Source organism: Medicago sativa, chromosome 2 (genome assembly GCF_051527215.1).
Source record: "Medicago sativa cultivar Bolivia chromosome 2, Bolivia_mono, whole genome shotgun sequence".
Lineage (NCBI taxonomy): Eukaryota > Viridiplantae > Streptophyta > Magnoliopsida > Fabales > Fabaceae > Medicago > Medicago sativa.
The window spans coordinates 8,626,390-8,644,538 of NC_140750.1; the positions used below are offsets into that span (position 1 = coordinate 8,626,390).

An 18,149-nucleotide genomic window follows, 5' to 3' on the forward strand; every position below is an offset into this window, starting at 1 on the left:
CACCGTTGCACATACACCTCAGCAGAATGGTGTGGCAGAGCGGATGAATAGAACTCTCCTAGAAAGAACAAGAGCTATGCTGAAAACAGCGGGAATGGCCAAGTCGTTCTGGGCAGAAGCAGTGAAAACCGCCTGTTATGTAATAAATCGATCACCATCAACGGCGATTGATTTGAAGACACCGATGGAGATGTGGAAAGGAAAACTGGTAGATTATTCTTCTCTACATGTGTTTGGTTGTCCTGTGTACGTAATGTATAACTCCCAAGAAAGAACGAATTTGGACCCAAAGTCCAGGAAATGTATCTTTTTGGGTTATGCTGACAATGTTAAGGGGTACCGCCTGTGGGATCCCACTACCCGCAAGGTTGTTGTTAGCAGAGATGTAGTCTTTGCAGAAAATGAAATGCAAAGTGAGCAGAAAAATGACAGCACTTCTAAAGAGACTGCTATAGTGCAGTTGGAAAAATCTAAAGAAAGTGATTCTTTTGAAGCTGAACCGGTGCACGAAGAACAAGAACCAGATGAGGTCAATGATGGTGTTCGTCGTTCAACGCGTCAGACGCAGAAACCAGTTTGGCAATCAGACTATGTTATGACGAGCCACGATGCATATTGTCTTCTAACTGAAGAAGGTGAACCTTCTACTTTTCAAGAGGCGTTGAAGGGTTCAGATGCTTCTCAATGGATGACAGCAATGCATGAAGAAATGGAGGCCTTACATAGGAACAAGACATGGGAACTTGTCCAACTTCCAAAGGGTCGGAAAGCTATTGGAAACAAATGGGTATACAAGATCAAACGTGATGGCAATGATCAAGTGGAACGGTATCGTGCAAGACTGGTGGTAAAAGGATATGCTCAGAAAGAAGGTATTGACTTCAATGAGATATTTTCTCCAGTTGTAAGACTTACTACTATCAGAGTAGTGTTGGCAATGTGTGCTGCATTGGATTTACATCTTGAACAACTAGATGTAAAGACTGCTTTTCTTCATGGAGAACTTGAAGAAGAAATTTATATGCTCCAACCGGAAGGATTTAAGGAACAAGGAAAAGAAAACTTGGTTTGCAGGTTGACCAAATCTCTGTACGGTCTAAAGCAGGCGCCCAGATGTTGGTACAAGAGATTTGATTCTTTCATAATTAGCCTCAATTACAATAGGCTGAGTTCAGACCATTGTACATACTACAAAAGGTTTGATGATAATGATTATATAATTTTGCTGTTGTATGTGGATGACATGTTGGTGGTAGGCCCCAACAAAGATCAAGTCCAGGAATTGAAGGCACAGTTGGCTAGGGAGTTCGATATGAAAGACTTGGGACCAGCAAACAAGATTTTAGGGATGCAAATTCACCGAGACAGAAAAGACAGGAAGATTTGGCTTTCTCAAAAGAATTATTTAAGGAAAGTCTTGTGCCGCTTCAACATGCAAGACTGTAAGCCAATCTCTACCCCGCTTCCTGTGAATTTTAAATTATCCTCAAGCATGAGTCCTAGCAATGAAGCGAAGAGGATGGAAATGTCTCGAGTACCGTATGCATCGGCGGTGGGAAGCCTTATGTATGCCATGATATGTACAAGACCGGACATTGCACAAGCAGTGGGAGTGGGTAGTCGGTTTATGGCGGATCCGGGTAAAGAGCATTGGAATGCTGTTAAGAGAATCATGAGGTACATTAAAGGAACCTCAGGTGTTGCAATATGTTTCGGAGGATCAGAGTTAACTGTCAGGGGTTATGTTGATTCAGATTTTGCAGGTGATCATGATAAAAGAAAATCTACTACTGGTTATGTGTTCACGCTTGCTGGAGGAGCAGTAAGTTGGTTGTCCAAGTTACAAACTGTTGTAGCTCTGTCAACGACAGAAGCTGAGTACAAGGCAGCTACCCAAGCGTGTAAGGAAGTTATTTGGATGCAAAGGTTAATGGAGGAACTCGGGCACAAGCAGGAACAAATTACTGTGTATTGTGACAGTCAGAGTGCCTTGCACATCGCAAGGAATCCAGCTTTTCATTCAAGGACAAAACACATAGGCGTTCAATATCATTTTGTTCGAGAAGTAGTGGAGGAAGGGAGTGTGGATATGAAAAAGATTCACACCAATGATAACCTAGCAGATGTAATGACAAAGCCGATCAACGCTGACAAGTTTGTATGGTGTCGATCCTCATATGGCCTATTGGAAATGTAGCAACTGAAGTCGGCAAGGTAGAGAGTTTTTGAGAGCTTACAAAAGTGACTTTAAGTGGGAGATTGTGAACATGGTAAAGCCAACATTGTTGACTATTGAATGTCATGACAATTTGTCAAGTGGTAAAGCTAAAGCCACTTTTGTTGACTTTAGGCATGCAAGCAAAGTGAAAATTTGGTTTGTCTTTGAAAAGTAATTTCGGTGCATACATTGAGGAAATTCTTTGCTAGCAGCCATGCCATTTGTTCGGTGCATTCCTCTATAAATAGAGGCCTTGGCAGTGAAGGAAAATGGTGAGTGAGCAAGCAGTATCCCAAATCAGTAACAACACAACAAGTAAAGCTTGTTTAGAGTAGTGAGAGGAAAAATATAGAGAGGAAAAATAGTTTCTCTTGTGAGGTTTCTCCTAGTTGTGTTAGTTAGTATTCTCCTATTTATAAGTGAGAGTGGTAATTGTACTCTCCTTGTATTTAGAGAGAGGTCTTGTAATTTCTTCCACTTAGTGAAAGTTTTCTACTCTTGCCCCGTGGTTTTTTCCCCTTATTTGTTGAGGGGTTTCCACGTAAAATATTGTGTGTTCAGTTCCTCTTTTCTCGTCTCTTATTTTAGCTGCGTGATAATATTTTGTTACTCTGGTACCTAACACTATTTAATCCTCCATAGTTGATCAGATAGACCTGTGAGTATCATCACTACACCCTCTGATTTCTAACACATTCACCGCTCATAAGGGGTACGACCGTACGACTATCTTTTTACTGATGATAAAATGTTAGTCTGTTTAATGATTTTTGGTTTACAAATATTGAATTGAATCGTTTATTTAACCTAAATTCAATATTCTGATATTCATAAGCAGACTCCATCCTACACCACTACTTGTACACTTGGAACCCAAAAATATTTGACATGCATTGTTTGATCCCACATGGTTTGCAGCCATAAAAGCCAAAAGATTAGTTAGATGCATGTATTACAAACTACAAAGAAATAAACTATAAAGTATAAACAAATTTTCTATCAATTAGCCTTATAGAAGAACTATTTGTTGTAATCAATTCAAGCAAAATCATGCAGTGATAGTTACATTGCATAGTCTGACAGTTAAGTAACGAAGTCAGAGTCTCTAATCTCTATATGCATGAGATTGATCATCGTTACTTCAGCTTTTTATACATTTTCACTCCCCTCTCAATACAAGCACACTGTTGAAATTCATATTTATTTTATGGGGAAAGAACTCAATGAAAAACTTAATAGTGAAAAATTATAGAGATTTTTGAAATTAGATTGCCATCCCCACATTTTTTATAAGAAAAAATGAGATACTAATTTACTTATTTGATACATAATGCCATCAGAAAAATAGAGTAGAAGTAACTACTGTAATCTTGAAGAACAATCAAGGGTTTACTAAATCTTTAGTACAACAGAAATAACTGTGACCATCGTTCCATCATTCAATATGCTCATCAGTCATTACCATTGGAGCAAAATACAACAATAACAGCTTGATAGGCTTTGCCTTTAGAAAACCAGGAACTAAGAAGTATTTCAAGGATGTAATTAGAGCATCATCAGCACAAGACACATTTTGTCAGGAAATGTAAAATAACCAATATTAACAGCAACACAAAAGTTAAACATGTACTTATTATCATATCAAAATTTCCAACGGTGTCCTGGTTTTTGGCACTCATTAAGCAAGTAAGATTAGACACCGGGAATAGGATACTGAGTAGCAAGAGCTTCAACTTTCCTCCGCAAATTTGAAACCTTGTCTCCCAAAGGAAATTCAGGAGCTAACACAAAGTTTAGAAAATCTTGAACCTTTGTTCCTGAGACCAAACTTTTGGCTTCAAGACTTATCTGCACACCCTCATGAATTAAGTCTGCAATTAGTTCAAATTCTCTCTCACCAAGTCCTCTTGTTGTCAAAGCTGGTGAACCGATGCGAATGCCTCCGGGAACCAGGGCACTCTTGTCACCTTTTGTAATAATTAGCACATGTCAGTAATAATCACAACAAATAAGCAAAAATGCTAAGCAGGTGTTTGGTAGTGGGATTTTTTTAACTCTCTAAAATTGGAGGTCTTGAACTGTCATGATTCGTATGAATGTTTTAAAAAAAAAAGAAATTGAATGGGAATCTAAAATTCCCATGGAGGTGAAAAACTTGAAACTTGCCAAACACCCCCTTGCATTCCTAGGAAACATGATTCCTGTGAATGAAAAATGACTCCACGCCGGGCATAGGCCCTCATTTCTATCAAAAAGAAAAAGGAAAATGACTCTACACACCAAACACTCCCTAAATTATATGCAACAAACAGCAAGTCACTCACCAGGCACTGAATTCTTGTTGAGGGTTATAGAAGCCATGTCAAGAATTTTCTCCACACGAGCACCATCAATACCCTAAAGGACATGATATGTGAAATACAGTCAGTCAGGTACTAAAAGGAATATACATCAATAAGCAAAATCAAACCTATTTTCACACTAAAAACACGCCAGCAATTTACATAGCACTACAAATTTTTCAGAAAATTTCATAATCCTTATTTCTAAAAAAAATTGGGGATGGGAAGCCAAGACAGAATTATCATTATACTGACAAAGAAAAGAGCAACAAGCTTACTGATGGCCTTAGATCAACAAGAACCAGGTGATTATCACTACCGCCAGAAACCAGTTTATATCCATGCTCAACTAACCGGTTAGCAAGAGCTCTACAGTTAGCAACCACCTGCACGATGATAGGTTTGGGAGTATTATTGTTACAAAGTGCTGTATGTCAAACTCTAACCAATGATGAAAAGGGACATCACTATACCTGGTTTTGGTAATTTTTAAAATCTAGAGACTGAGCATACTTCAAGCAAACTGCTAGTCCTCCAATTGTATGGTTATGAGGACCCCCCTGGAAAATTCTTCACTATATTAAAATCACAAACTAGGAAGGTAAAGAAGATAAATGCATCTGACTCAATAGGTACATAGGATTCATGCACTTTCTCGACCAGAATAGTTAAAAAAGAACTAATTAGAGGATATTCCAAATTTACCTGTAGACCAGGAAAAACAGCATTGTTAATGGCAGACTCCAGATCAACTCCATGCACAGCATCTTTCTTGAAGAATATCATACCACCTCTAGGACCTCTCAAAGACTGGAGGAAGTCATGAGTGTTGTGAGTATTACAAAGAAAAGTACCGACTTCATAACTTCAAGTAAATAGAATTATGTTTTTAAACCAAAAAAAAAAAAAAAACAAACTCTTTCTTTTCAATTTTGAGTGGAAAAATACAAAGAAAACACAAATATCTCAAGGCAAACCTTGTGGGTTGTGGTGGTCACAATATCAACAAACTCAAAGGGATCAGCAAGAACAGAAGCAGCAATAAGCCCACTTACGTGAGCCATATCCATCATCAGAAATGCACCTACTGAATCTGCAATCTTTCATTTGCATATAAAGATGTAATTAGCTATTTGTGAAGGAAAAAACCATACGATGTAGAGAAGCAGATAATGATGATTATAATATCAGAAAATACTCAAGTACAGAACATACTTTTCTAAAGCGGGCATAATCAATGTCTCGAGGATAAGCACTGGCACCAGCAATAATGAGTTTTGGTCGGAATAGAGCAGCAGTTTTCTCCAACATATCATAATCAATAACACCTGTTTTCATTCCAAAGTGGGTGAAAGAAAAAAATAATCCCAAGTTATTCCACAAATAAGCCAATATATCTGAAACGATTTTAATGACAAAATATAAGCACCTGTGGTTTCATCAAGTCGATAAGGCATGGATTCAAAATAAATTGATGTGCCTGATACACGTCTTTTAGCTGTCATGAATCCATGAGATAAATGACCCCCATGAGGCAAATCCAAACCCTGGTAACATATCATTACACATGAACGCTATCAAAATCGACTTCCAATTTGGAAAAGCCAAGCTAACGTGTGAGAAAAATAGTTTACCATTATACGATCATGTGGTTTAAGAATTGCAGTGTATGCTGCAAAATTAGCCGGGGAACCAGATAATGGTTGAACATTTACACCCCACTTGTTACCATCTAGATGAAATGCAGCCAATGCCCTTTGTTGGCATAGGATTTCGAGCTCATCAATGTGCTCATTGCCACCATAATACCTTACATGTAAATGGGATCCAATCAACAAATTTGCAGAAGAGGGAAAAAAGGAAACTTCAAGTAAAACTCCTATTTCTAGAGAAGTAAAAATAGATAAGAATTTACCTTTTACCCGGCAAACCTTCCGAGTACCTGTTTGTGAGGCATGAACCAACTGCTTCCATCACTGCCTTAGATGTAAAATTCTCAGAAGCAATAAGTTCAAGACTTCTGAATTGACGGTCCTTTTCCTTGTTAATTATGGCATGAACATCAGGATCAGCTTCACTCAAGCCATAGTCCAAGAAGCTAGCTCCATCACCTGATATTTGAAATAGCACATTATTCCATGAACAAGAAAGATCACCAAGCATGCATATATATTTAAATTTCGGTATACAAAATACAGAATTCAGATATATATTGACACGATGGCATAAAAAACATGAACTTTATAATGACACTTGACACCAAAGGAGATAAAAAAAATACAGAAACAAATATCCCAGAAGTGCTTTGAGTAAAATATATTGTTTTTCACATTGTCATACTTGGGGCCTGTTTTGATCGACTTATTTGAGCTTATTTGTTGACAGGAGCACTTGCGAGACTGTTTGGGAGAACATACAGAACCAGCTTATGACAAATTTACAAGTCCATAAGTTGATTTCAACTTATTTTTAAAAATTCTTCGATGTAGTGTATGTTTGTTACCAATTATAAAAAAAAAAAGTGATTTTGATACTCACAAACATAGAGATTTTTTCAAAAAAGCAGAAATTGTCTTGTGTTTGTTTATCAGCTTATAAATCAAAAACAACTTATAACTTATCGGAAGGAAGAAAAAAAAAAAAGACTTTTATTTTATCTTTTGTTAAAGATATAGCTTTTACACAAGCACTTATATATATGTTTATGCTATAAGCACTTAATTAAGTTGTTTATCCAAACAGGACAAAAAATTACTAATGAAAATAAAATTAAACCGAATTTAAAGACTGTTATACATAACAAAATGTGTACAATAAATATAGATGGAACCGAGCTAGATAAATTAGTAAAAAAATAAAATAGATTGCATGTTGCAGTAATATTCAATTAAACTCAGACAATTTATATATACTATCTATCCTAATTGTTAGACACTGTAACGAAGGGTGGATAATATTAAAGCAAATAGAATCAAAAAATGAAATGGAAAAAAGAGAGAGAATTTACCTCCAATTTTTTGAGGGAGAGAAGAAGGAGAAGAGGAAGATGATGAAGATTTCCCAAAAGTTGCTTCATGAAGAGATACTTTGCAGGGCTTGAAATGATTACTGTTATTGTTGAAATGAAGTTGAGGAAAAAGGCCTCCATGAGAGAAATTATGAAGCTTGGTCGAAGAAAGAGGTGGTTGTTGTAAAGAACCTATCATTGATGCAACTCCACTACACGCCGCAGGCATCGTTATGGATTAGGGTTTTGCTGACTCAGAACACACACACGCTGAAGAAGAAGAATAAATAAAGAACAGTAGCTGCGGCGCGGAGAGTAGACAACGACACAACGTGGTTTACTGAGCATAGAGAGACATATAAACAGTGGAAATCAATTGTCTAATGTTAGAGTGGGAAAAGTATGGTGTCTTTTGCTTCTTTTCATCTGTTAGATCAATCTAATGTACTATAACATGCCACGTGTACATTCTTTTTAAGCAAATATCTCAAACAAAAATGTTTGGTGTTCATTGTATTTCTTTTTTTTTTTTTTTGTCGAATTCAAGTTGAACATTTAATTGATTATTTAGAAAAAATTGGTAGGTAAACAAAAGCGATAAACACTCATCATATTTCAAGTTTGAATTTGAGTGAAAATGTTCAACTTAACAATTTTAATATTGTCGGTTGAACCGGACATTATACACAATTAATATAGTAACTAAAAAATATATTTGAATGTTATCAATGAATCATCCTTCTATAAAAAAAAAACAATTGATCAATTAAAGGGGTAAAGAACTTGAGCTCGTTAAGCATGATTTATTGCTCATGCATATGAAAAAATCTGATTGGAAGGGGAGAACACATCTTACATGTCATAGAGGTTTTCCAAAGAGATTAATCACCGCTAAACGGCGGTAAAAACTTCGTATTAATATTAGGTAACCCAAAAAAAATAAAATTAAATGTTCCATCAAATTTTTTTTTTTACAAATTGTTGTGAATATAGAAAATCATTTACATTTTGTTTTGTAAAAAAAAAAAATCATTTACACATACTTAGAGTAAATGTTGTTTTATAGAATAGTTAATAAGAGACGAGGGTTTGGATTTTCTCTATTGAAATTTTCTCCATTTTTTTCAATTGAAATCTAAGGCATCAACATGTGAGAGATAAAAAAAATTAAAAGATATATGATATTAAATTTTAGGGTGAATGTTGTTGAACATGAGAAAAAATAAGAGAAATTCATCGAGAGATTTCATTCTTGAGAGAAAGCAACCATCTTATTTTCTAAAAACAATCTCATTCTCACCTTATATAATTGATCACAAAATGTTCAAAGATTCTAAAGCTCGTCGACAAAACATTCTCTAACGTAATTCCACCAACCTTAAGTATAGGTTAAAAAATACTCCCTTCGGTCATATTTATTAGCAAAAAACAACTTTTTAGGTACATTGAATAACTAATGTATCTAAAATATTAATGTGACCGGATACATTACTTATTCAATGAATCTAAAAAGTTGTTTTTTGCTTATAAATGTGACCGGAGGAAGTATGACATATGTACTCTTTTAGCTGTTACATTTAAGACAAAAAATCTCTTATTCATCTTGGCATCCTTGGTATTTCTTCTAACAAAGCCAATATTTGCTACTTCCTGTCTCTTTTTTCTTTCTAGAGTTTTAACTCTATCGCTGACAAGTGACAACCTCTTCATTGGAACAATTTTGAGTCAATAGTTCCGGCCTATGTTTGGTATTATGGTGGATATCTCATGATCAGTGTGACATTTGTATATAAAGATGTGGCATTAGTTTTATGGGCGTCCTTTTTAAATCCTTAAATAAATATAGTTGCAAGTGCGCAAATTCAACAAAATTGATTTTCACTTCAGAAGTTCATCAGTACTTGAAAATATTCTGTCAAAACTATAATTATCTTAAATACTTAAAAATAGATATAACAATAAAATTACATATATAAATGTAATTAGAAATGCATATTTGCTTGTTAATTATAAACCCAATTTTTCTTTTTTTAGCCAACCAAAGAATAGAAAGATATATCGCATTTTTCTTCCTTTCAAACGGGTTAACCTCATTCATACAAGTTTGATCAGCTAGAACAGAATCAGATTCGTTTCTTTAAGAAAAGTCGTAGCATCTCAACCAATGACAATTTGCTGCATTAATCAACTTCATACCAACGAAAATTGAATCTAACCCTTTTGCCAAAAGGACATATTCTTTCAATGACATAGAGAAACGAATTTAATCAATTTATAATGCTTAGTATTTCCATTGTTCTACAAAGATATTTATATTGTCATAACTCATCACATAACATAACATAACATCATTGATATTCATCGTCCAGATCAACAAGTATCTAGCCACAGAATTTCATATGTAACTTACATCGACTCCGGGACCAAATTATTTCATTGCATGATATTTTCAAGCTATCCAACTGTATTCTTTTACGCCCGAGAGATAGTGTTATCCAGTAACAAAATAAAACCATTTATGTATTTTCACCCGACATGTGAAAGACCTCCACCGCTTTCAGCACGTGTCCTGTAAAAGAATGCATTAGTGATTAGGAAAGAAAAACAATCATGGCAAAGTGAAGCTCATGACACCGAATCATCGCAATGTACAAAAACATGGGATTTTGTAGAGACAAAAAAGAGGAAAGAAAACAAGACTAAGTGCAATGCAATAACACAAGAAAGCTATGCTTCTTATGGACATTAAAAGCATCGTGTATGCAATATTTATCAATGAGCATTGTGAATTTGCAACCAAGAAAGCATTTAAATTTTGAATCAGTGACCCTCTAAACTGATCTACCGAACCATGGACCATCTTTTACAGGTCCTAACAATCGGGTTTGGAATTTTTCATATTACTTGAAAAACTAATTGCAGAAGCTATATATAAACTAAGATCAACGAGCCAACATAAGACGATTCTAGTTCTTTAAGACAGTGATTAATGATGTGCTAAAAGAACAAGACATGATGCAAAAAAGAAAAAGCTAAGATTAGGAATGCCTAATGTAGAGAACTCAACAGTGTTGTTTAGTCACCATCATTTAGATGAATGTCATGGAAGGATATAAAAATAAAGTGATATTATGATGATGTCAAGAGCTCAGTACTTACTTGTGATCAGAAGGATTCGGCATAAGCTCGTAAACAATAGTGGCAACGACATCTCTCTTTAACTATACAAAAAACAATGATGTTAATAATCTGACTATAAGCATCCAACAGCCCTGAATTTTACAGTAAAAAGATTACCTGAGTAGCTTCGCCTTTAAGGCCAATATAGTGTACTTTGGTAGTGTCACCTCCAAAATTATCAGGAAAGTGCAATGTAATATTTCCCACACCTTGAAATTTAGAATACCTAATAAAAAGGATTGATGCATTAAAAAACCATGCTGGCATAGACACAAGAAAACTCCAATGAGATGAGGCAATGACACAAAGCACTAGTAGTGCCTCATATCATACTTATATCTAATCTTTGTTAACATTGCTAATGACTTTGCAAACCCTAAACCTAGAATTTTTAGGCGCCAATCAAGCATGTCCGTTGGATCAAATCATCTGGCTAGGCATTCATCTCATCCTTTGATCTAATCTGACTTCAGACTTTCATTTTTACCATGCCACGTTAAATTATTGTATGTTTCCCATGCAGCACTTAACTATACAGGTTCTACATGCTATTTGTGCATTGCTTTGTAAATTACAATCATTTAATGTCACCATTTTCCCACAAGTGGCTGCAAGTTGTGTTGGTAATACCTATCCAAGAATGAAAGCATGTGACCGTTATGAATTAAATTTGACCTCTCTCTTTCTCTTTGTCTTTCATCTAACCTTAATCTTTTTATCGCGATCGGCAAGTTGTGTTGGTAATACCTATCCAAGAATGAAAGCATGTGACCGTTATGAATTAAATTTGACCTCTCTCTTTCTCTTTGTCTTTCATCTAACCTTAATCTTTTTATCGCGATCGAGATTCTCCTGCGTCGACAGAGATAAAGAATTGGAACCTGATTGACGGCGATTGCCGGAAGCAAGTCGCGAGGCCTTTTAGTCAATTTCAAGGCACGTAAGAGTAACAGAGGGAGTGAATCGGAGCGAGATTGGGAGGTGAAGAAGGTGTTGACGGAGGAAATCGATGGTGATATGAGTAGAAAGGCAGCGGTGATGGCTAGGTCAAGGTCAGTGGCTGTGACGGCGGTTTCTGTCGGTGACAGAGATTTTAGAGCGCCGCCGCGTTCAAAGGGAAAGAGACTGGTTCTTTCCGAGTCTGATGAAGGTTTCCGACAATCAAAAGCTTCTAAATTTGTTCAGGAACGTTCTCCTTTGTATAGAGGTTGAAATGAAATTTTGTAGATTATTCATATAATTAAAAATAGTAACAATAACTCTGTTTATTAACACAAATATCAGAGCTGGTATTTGGTTTGTGGATTGATATTGTGCAACAAATGTGTTTCGGTACTGCATTTGTTTCCTCCTCCCCTTGACACCCTCTACCCAAAAAGTATTTAAAAGCGGCATATCCTTCTTCTTCGACACCACCCATGGCGGTATCATTCATCCATGTTTCTTGCTTAATTTCTTTGTTGTCTATAATATTTTGGTGCTTCAAGTTTGTTCACTTCTACATGAAACTTAGAATGATTAATAACATCATAATAAGTTATGTTATCTTAACTGATGTGCCACCATATTGTTGTTTTGTAATTTTGATAATAATTTTGCTCAATGATTCCTTTGTTTATATGATTTAAAATTACCTTACTGGTTTGTGGATTTTTTGTTTTAACTTTTTCTGGTGTGTAATTAACTTTTTTATTTAGTTTGTCATGTGATAAAGTGTAGTCCTTATCAATCTAGGTGCTTACTGTTTAGTCCAGAAAAATGAGTTGAATAGGGTATACACTTTGCTGATACCGTATTGTTAAATTCAAGCAACATTTAGTTGATATTTCTTCACACGTTAACTATATCCTTATTTTTGCTTCCTATGGTGATCTAACCTTTGTTGCTCATATATATATCTTTCTTTCTGGATGCAGATTTGAGATCTCAATAGATTGGGCTTTTGTAATAACTTTAAGATGATGTTCAAATTTGTCAATAATTAGATGTGTTTTATTTTCTACGTATGCCTTGATTGTTTTTTATTTTATAGTTTTGTGGTTGTTGTTCATGCAACGTTTCTTTACCTTTATCTATGATATTTTATATAGCTGGTTTCTAATTTTCATGACATTCACAAGATCAAGTGAGCAAGTAGATTTTTCCATTAGAACTTTGCTTCCAAGATATGTGATGAAGCTATCGTCTTTTAGACTTTTGTACCGGTAAATAACATCATGACAACAATAGTGTGTCTTTGATTTCAATGATAAATGAGGTTTATAAAGTCTACTCCAAACTATGCATTCCCTATTTGACCATGATGAGAAAAATATTCTACTACTTATATTCTATTTTCTGGCATAACTGGAACTTTGTTATAGAGCATTGAAGGGTTGCCTTTGATGTCCAGTGTTAAAGAGGACATATATATGGCATTTTATGAATGTTTTTTTTTTTCTCTTTTCAATGTGTTACTTCTTCTGAATTATTTTGCTGGATAATTTGATTGTTTATACAAGATTTAAACTTCAATAGATTTCTTTTAGGCTTTGCTGCATAAGGTTAAGCATATTCTTATTAATTTATAATTCTTTGTATGTGTTTCTGTTATCCATTCACAACTGCCACTATAACTAACAACAATGCTTATTCATACCTTCTGTTAAACTTTGCTAATCTACTTTAATTGGCTTTTCATTTTGCGGCTAAAAATGACTTTTTTAGCAAGAAGGATTTTTTAAAAATAAAAAACAAACACAACAAAAATAAAAAAAGTAACTTTTTAGTTAAATAAATAGATTTTTTTTAAAAAAAATCCAAAACAAACGGGCGTCATAAAACAACATATTAACTTCTCCATTGTTTATGACCCGGGCGGTAGCACGGGTAAAAGTTCTAGTTAGTGATAGTATGTGAATATACAATATTCATATCACAAAGCAGTTGAATTTCGTACGTGAATTATTGTCTCAATGAATACTTCACAATATGATGGAATAACTAAAATGATAAATTGGTAAATGACAATGATTACCTTGTCTGGTATTCCAATACTCCTTGCAAATTCTCAGCCAAATCCCATTCCTTCATTAAAAATAAATAAATCAGTATTATACAAAGCTGTGGTGTCGATTTGTCAATTAATTCCTTGGAAAATTAGAAAGAAAATATACCTGAATGGCTTGCATGCTTTGTGCATCTGAAAAGTCAATGCCATCTCTATTGATGAACCTGATTCAAGATGAATTTCTCAGCCTTTTGTGTAGAGAATATTTGAAATAAATATAAATTATTGTTGAAATAAGCCTTGTTGATCCAAGCACTAAATGCATTGCCTTTATCCAAAAGTCAGTAATAGAAAAGTGGTTGAAAAAACATTTACTCTTACAATATCTACTCCCAAGGTTAAATCCCGGGTACATTTATAAAAGAACAGGAAAACAAAGGTTTACTTGTAATAAATGCACAAGAAAATTCAATTTGCAGAAGCATCTATCAAGATATTTATATTTATCACCCTGATATCCAACCAAGGATATAAGAACTCAATCATACAAAGGACAGAGAATATCATTCGCATGAGAATGAAACAGCACAGATGATAAGGGATATGATGATAAAGAAGGTATTTATCTAAAAACAATCTGTGCCATATGAATAACTCAAATTGATTTCACAGGTTGGACTCTAGGAAAACATACAGATCACAATTTTGAGCCAATCATGAATGATAAGTGTCATTGAATGGATCTTCAAAATAGAGAATTGATAAAGCAATAACGTCCATTTTAAATTTGGTTGATGTCAATGCCAAGCATAAAAGAAGGTGGTGCTTTCCTCCGATCTTAAAACGGAACTATTTTAAGGAATTAGTAGCATCAAAAGTTGCGCATGAAAAAAGCCCACCAAATACAATAAAGCTTCTTCAAAACCATAACAACTTACGCTCTCATCTTGGAAGGGCTTGTTCCATCAGCTCCACCAACTATGGATATGCTCTTAATCTTTACGTCCGAAGTGAATCTATCGCACAAAGAAGCATAACAAGTCATATAAGAATTAGTAAGACCAATGTTATAAATAAAAATGGAGAATGTGACAATAATTGTAAATTTGGGATTACTGTTTTTAGCAGAATGCTAACCATACAAATATGAAAAGAAGCATTATCCAATGCATATTCAAAAGCAAAGCCACTCACACACATTTATTTCATCCTACTGCTACAGTAGTTCATTAGCTTCAAAGAACAATGACACTGTCAAGGACTACAGTTAATGCCAGTGATCTCTGGCTCATGTAAAAAAAGCTGAAGTTATTTCTTGTCTTACAAAAACATAAAACAGATATTGTTGCTAAGAAAATATATACTTCTTTTAATTATCAAAAGCACATCTTACTACAACCATATTATGTAGTTCAGTCCACAACAACAACCAAGCCTTATCCCACCAAGTGGGGTCGGCTACATGAACCAAACGATGTCATAGTGTTCTATCAAAAACCATGTCTTTCTCCAACTCATTGATCTCTAGATCCTTCTTGGCAGTTTCTCTAATAGTTTTTCTAGGTCTTTCCCTACCTCTAGTGATATGAATCCCCTCCATCTGGTCTACTCTCCATGCCCAAACCACCTAAGCCTAGTTTCTACCATCTTTTCTACTAATGAAGGCCGGTAAATTTTAAAGATAAATTGTTTAATTCACAATAAAGAGCGCAGTAAATCAATATTCCATCAGACAATTTGTATAAAAAAATAAATTTTAAGTTCCGCAGTTCCAAACAGTTCAATATATTAGAGATGGGTAGTATATAATTTACAGCTTACATGAAAATTAATTTATATACATTAGAGGCACATTCACTACTTTATGCTACTATGATAAGTAGTTAAATTACATGTGGGTTGTTTGAGTTTACTTATTTGAGTTTATCTAGTGGTATAAGTACTTGTGAAACTGTTTGGGAGAGCTTATGGAAACAGCTTAGACATGTCCATAAGTTGTGTTTCAGCTTATTTTCACAAACTCTCCAGAATAGCTTATGAAAACAGCTTATAGCATATGTGAAAACATTTAGACTTTATTTCACCTATAGTACTAGAAATGGGTTATATACATAAGCATTTATCTGATGATAAGTTATCAAAACAAGGCATTAGTGTTTTAAAAGTAGGCAATTTCATCATAATCATAATAAAACACAAATTAAAAGATGAATAATAGAAGTAACTTACGGAATGAATACAATTAACTCAGGATCACCCTCATTGCTTTCCAAGTGTTCCTGTTGAATTGAAGCCATGATTAGTGTACAATTCATGATATTAATCATATCTAGCAACATAAAAAAATAAAAAAGAATGATTGATTAATTACCTCAGAAGTATTCAAACGGTGTTCCCAAGGTTTGAAAACTGATTTAACACTACCAGGAGTTGCTTCATTCAAAGCAGATACCTGAAACAGAAATTTCGACAAATTGTGAATTTATTCATAAAATTAAAGAAAAGGGAAAGGGTTTTGGTGAACCTTTTCGAGATCAATGTGTTTGTAGAGAGACCAATCAGAAGAACAATCATGGTCTTCACAGCTATGGTCATGCACACACGCCATTTTCACTGCACCACCGAGCAAGCGATGTTATGTTGTAGATTCTTTCTTCTTCTTCTTCTTCTTCAATTTGGGCTTACCAATTTTATTATTATTTTTTTTCCTAGGGGAGGCTTACCAATTTGTTTAATTTTTTTTTTTCTATTTAACAAAATAAATATTTTAGACGGTTTGATTTGGATGATTTATCTATAGGATTAAAGTTTAATAACGGTGAGTTGATAGTTTGAAATAACTTTGTACATATAATCAATTAAAATATTTGAAACTACCATGTAAATTAAAAACGTTAATTGATGTGACGATTTTAAATGTTTTGATTGATTATGTTTGTAAAATTGTCATAGACCATCAACTCACCACCATTAAACTCTTACCAAAAAGTCTGGTTTGGTTTAGTTTTGATCAATTTTTGTCGTTATTAGAATAGCATCGGTCTCTAACAAACAACTGGCAAAATTGGTGGTGTCTGATTGGAGCTTCCAACCTTGTTTGACAAATGAAGATGATCCTTACTCTAAAGTCGGTTGGCTATCAACGTGCATTTATATTACTTGTGTTTGATACCATGGTCGTTCCTATCATTTTATTGGTCTTAGACCGAGCCTGAGAAAGTGACCCATTAAATAACACTTCATAATTTTTGTTCTATTGACGATGAATGCGACACACATTATTTATGGTGGTTGACTTCTCAACTATGTTGGCACCCCAAGTTGCCATAATAAAAAGTTTTGAAATCTCAACTATGCTGACATCCCAAAACATTGTGTGTCAGATGAACCTCATCCTATGTATTATTAATAAAAAAGAATAACAAAACAAAAAAAAAAAAAAGTTAAGGGGTCAAACCAAACCCAACAAAACTAAGTAAAATAATACGTAGGCATATCAAACGTATCAAAGAAAATCAGCCATAATAAAACTATGATACATCACCATTAAGAATCTACAATTGTTTTAGAAAATATTTTTTTTTAAAAAAAACTTCGCTTTTATCGGCAAGTTATAAGATTGTGGTTTCTTCGAGCATTTTGATAAATATTATGTTAATTTAAATGTATTATCAATTCTTGCCAATTTGCATTATATCTCTTTAAGTTGTCTTTTTTATTTATGTCATTTTAATAGTTTATGGAACTGTTTTGAAAAAACTAGTTAATCATAATTCAGATTAAAAAATCCGAAATAAATAAATTAGCTTCGAATTATAAAATTTGAACGTAAAATGATCATTTTGAAGGTGCTTGAGAAGTGAGTAGGGTGAGAAAAGAAATTCCAAAAAAAAAAAGTTGAAGGTCAGTTGGACTTAAGTCTGTTAGGGTTTGAGAAAAAAAAATAAAGAAAAGCGTCGTTGGCTTAAGTCTGTTGGAGCCTTTTTTTTTTTTATATGTTTTACTATATACACCACCATAAAATAAAGTTTTACTATATACACCCCCTCCCTACATTTTTTTGTTGGGATTTTACAAGGCTGGGCGCTAAGTCGTCGCACCCCTGACCTATGCCTAGGTCCACCATGTTTCTTACTTTTGACTTCTAACACTAGAGACTATCAACCTTTTACATAAAGTTCAAATGATCATTCATAACAATGTTATATCTCTTAGTTCCATGAATGTAGTGTTTATAAAGATTGATTTTGCTATCGAAAAAGACTGAGCGGCATAACTTATTATCTATTTGTCTTCTAGTCATATGTAATTTTCATATATATATATATATATATATATATATATATATATATATATATATATATATAGAGAGAGAGAGAGAGAGAGAGAGAGAGAGAGAGAGAGAGAGAGAGA

The 18,149-nt window shown here is 34.2% G+C and overlaps 2 protein-coding genes across 2 annotated transcripts; both read right to left on the reverse strand.

The window, feature by feature from the left end:
• Positions 1–3,588: 3,588 nt before the first annotated feature.
• On the reverse strand, positions 3,589–7,901 carry SHM3 (serine hydroxymethyltransferase 3). Its single transcript, XM_085742637.1, has 11 exons — positions 7,568–7,901; positions 6,476–6,671; positions 6,195–6,369; positions 5,990–6,107; positions 5,776–5,888; positions 5,538–5,660; positions 5,266–5,370; positions 5,034–5,120; positions 4,839–4,946; positions 4,543–4,615; positions 3,589–4,185 (listed from the first exon to the last, which is right to left on the reverse strand). Exons 1-11 carry the CDS (start codon positions 7,794–7,796, stop codon positions 3,911–3,913), a joined length of 1,602 nt encoding a protein of 533 aa, XP_085598763.1. The 5' UTR covers positions 7,797–7,901; the 3' UTR covers positions 3,589–3,910.
• A 1,916-nt stretch (positions 7,902–9,817) lies between these two features.
• LOC146944234 (PITH domain protein (DUF1000)) lies at positions 9,818–16,403 on the reverse strand. The gene is made up of 9 exons (XM_085742638.1): positions 16,261–16,403; positions 16,108–16,188; positions 15,966–16,015; positions 14,675–14,752; positions 13,903–13,960; positions 13,764–13,813; positions 10,865–10,973; positions 10,727–10,788; positions 9,818–10,136 (listed from the first exon to the last, which is right to left on the reverse strand). The coding sequence occupies exons 1-9, from the start codon at positions 16,342–16,344 to the stop codon at positions 10,094–10,096; spliced, it is 615 nt and encodes a 204-aa protein (XP_085598764.1). The 5' UTR covers positions 16,345–16,403; the 3' UTR covers positions 9,818–10,093.
• Between the last annotated feature and the right edge of the window lie 1,746 nt (positions 16,404–18,149).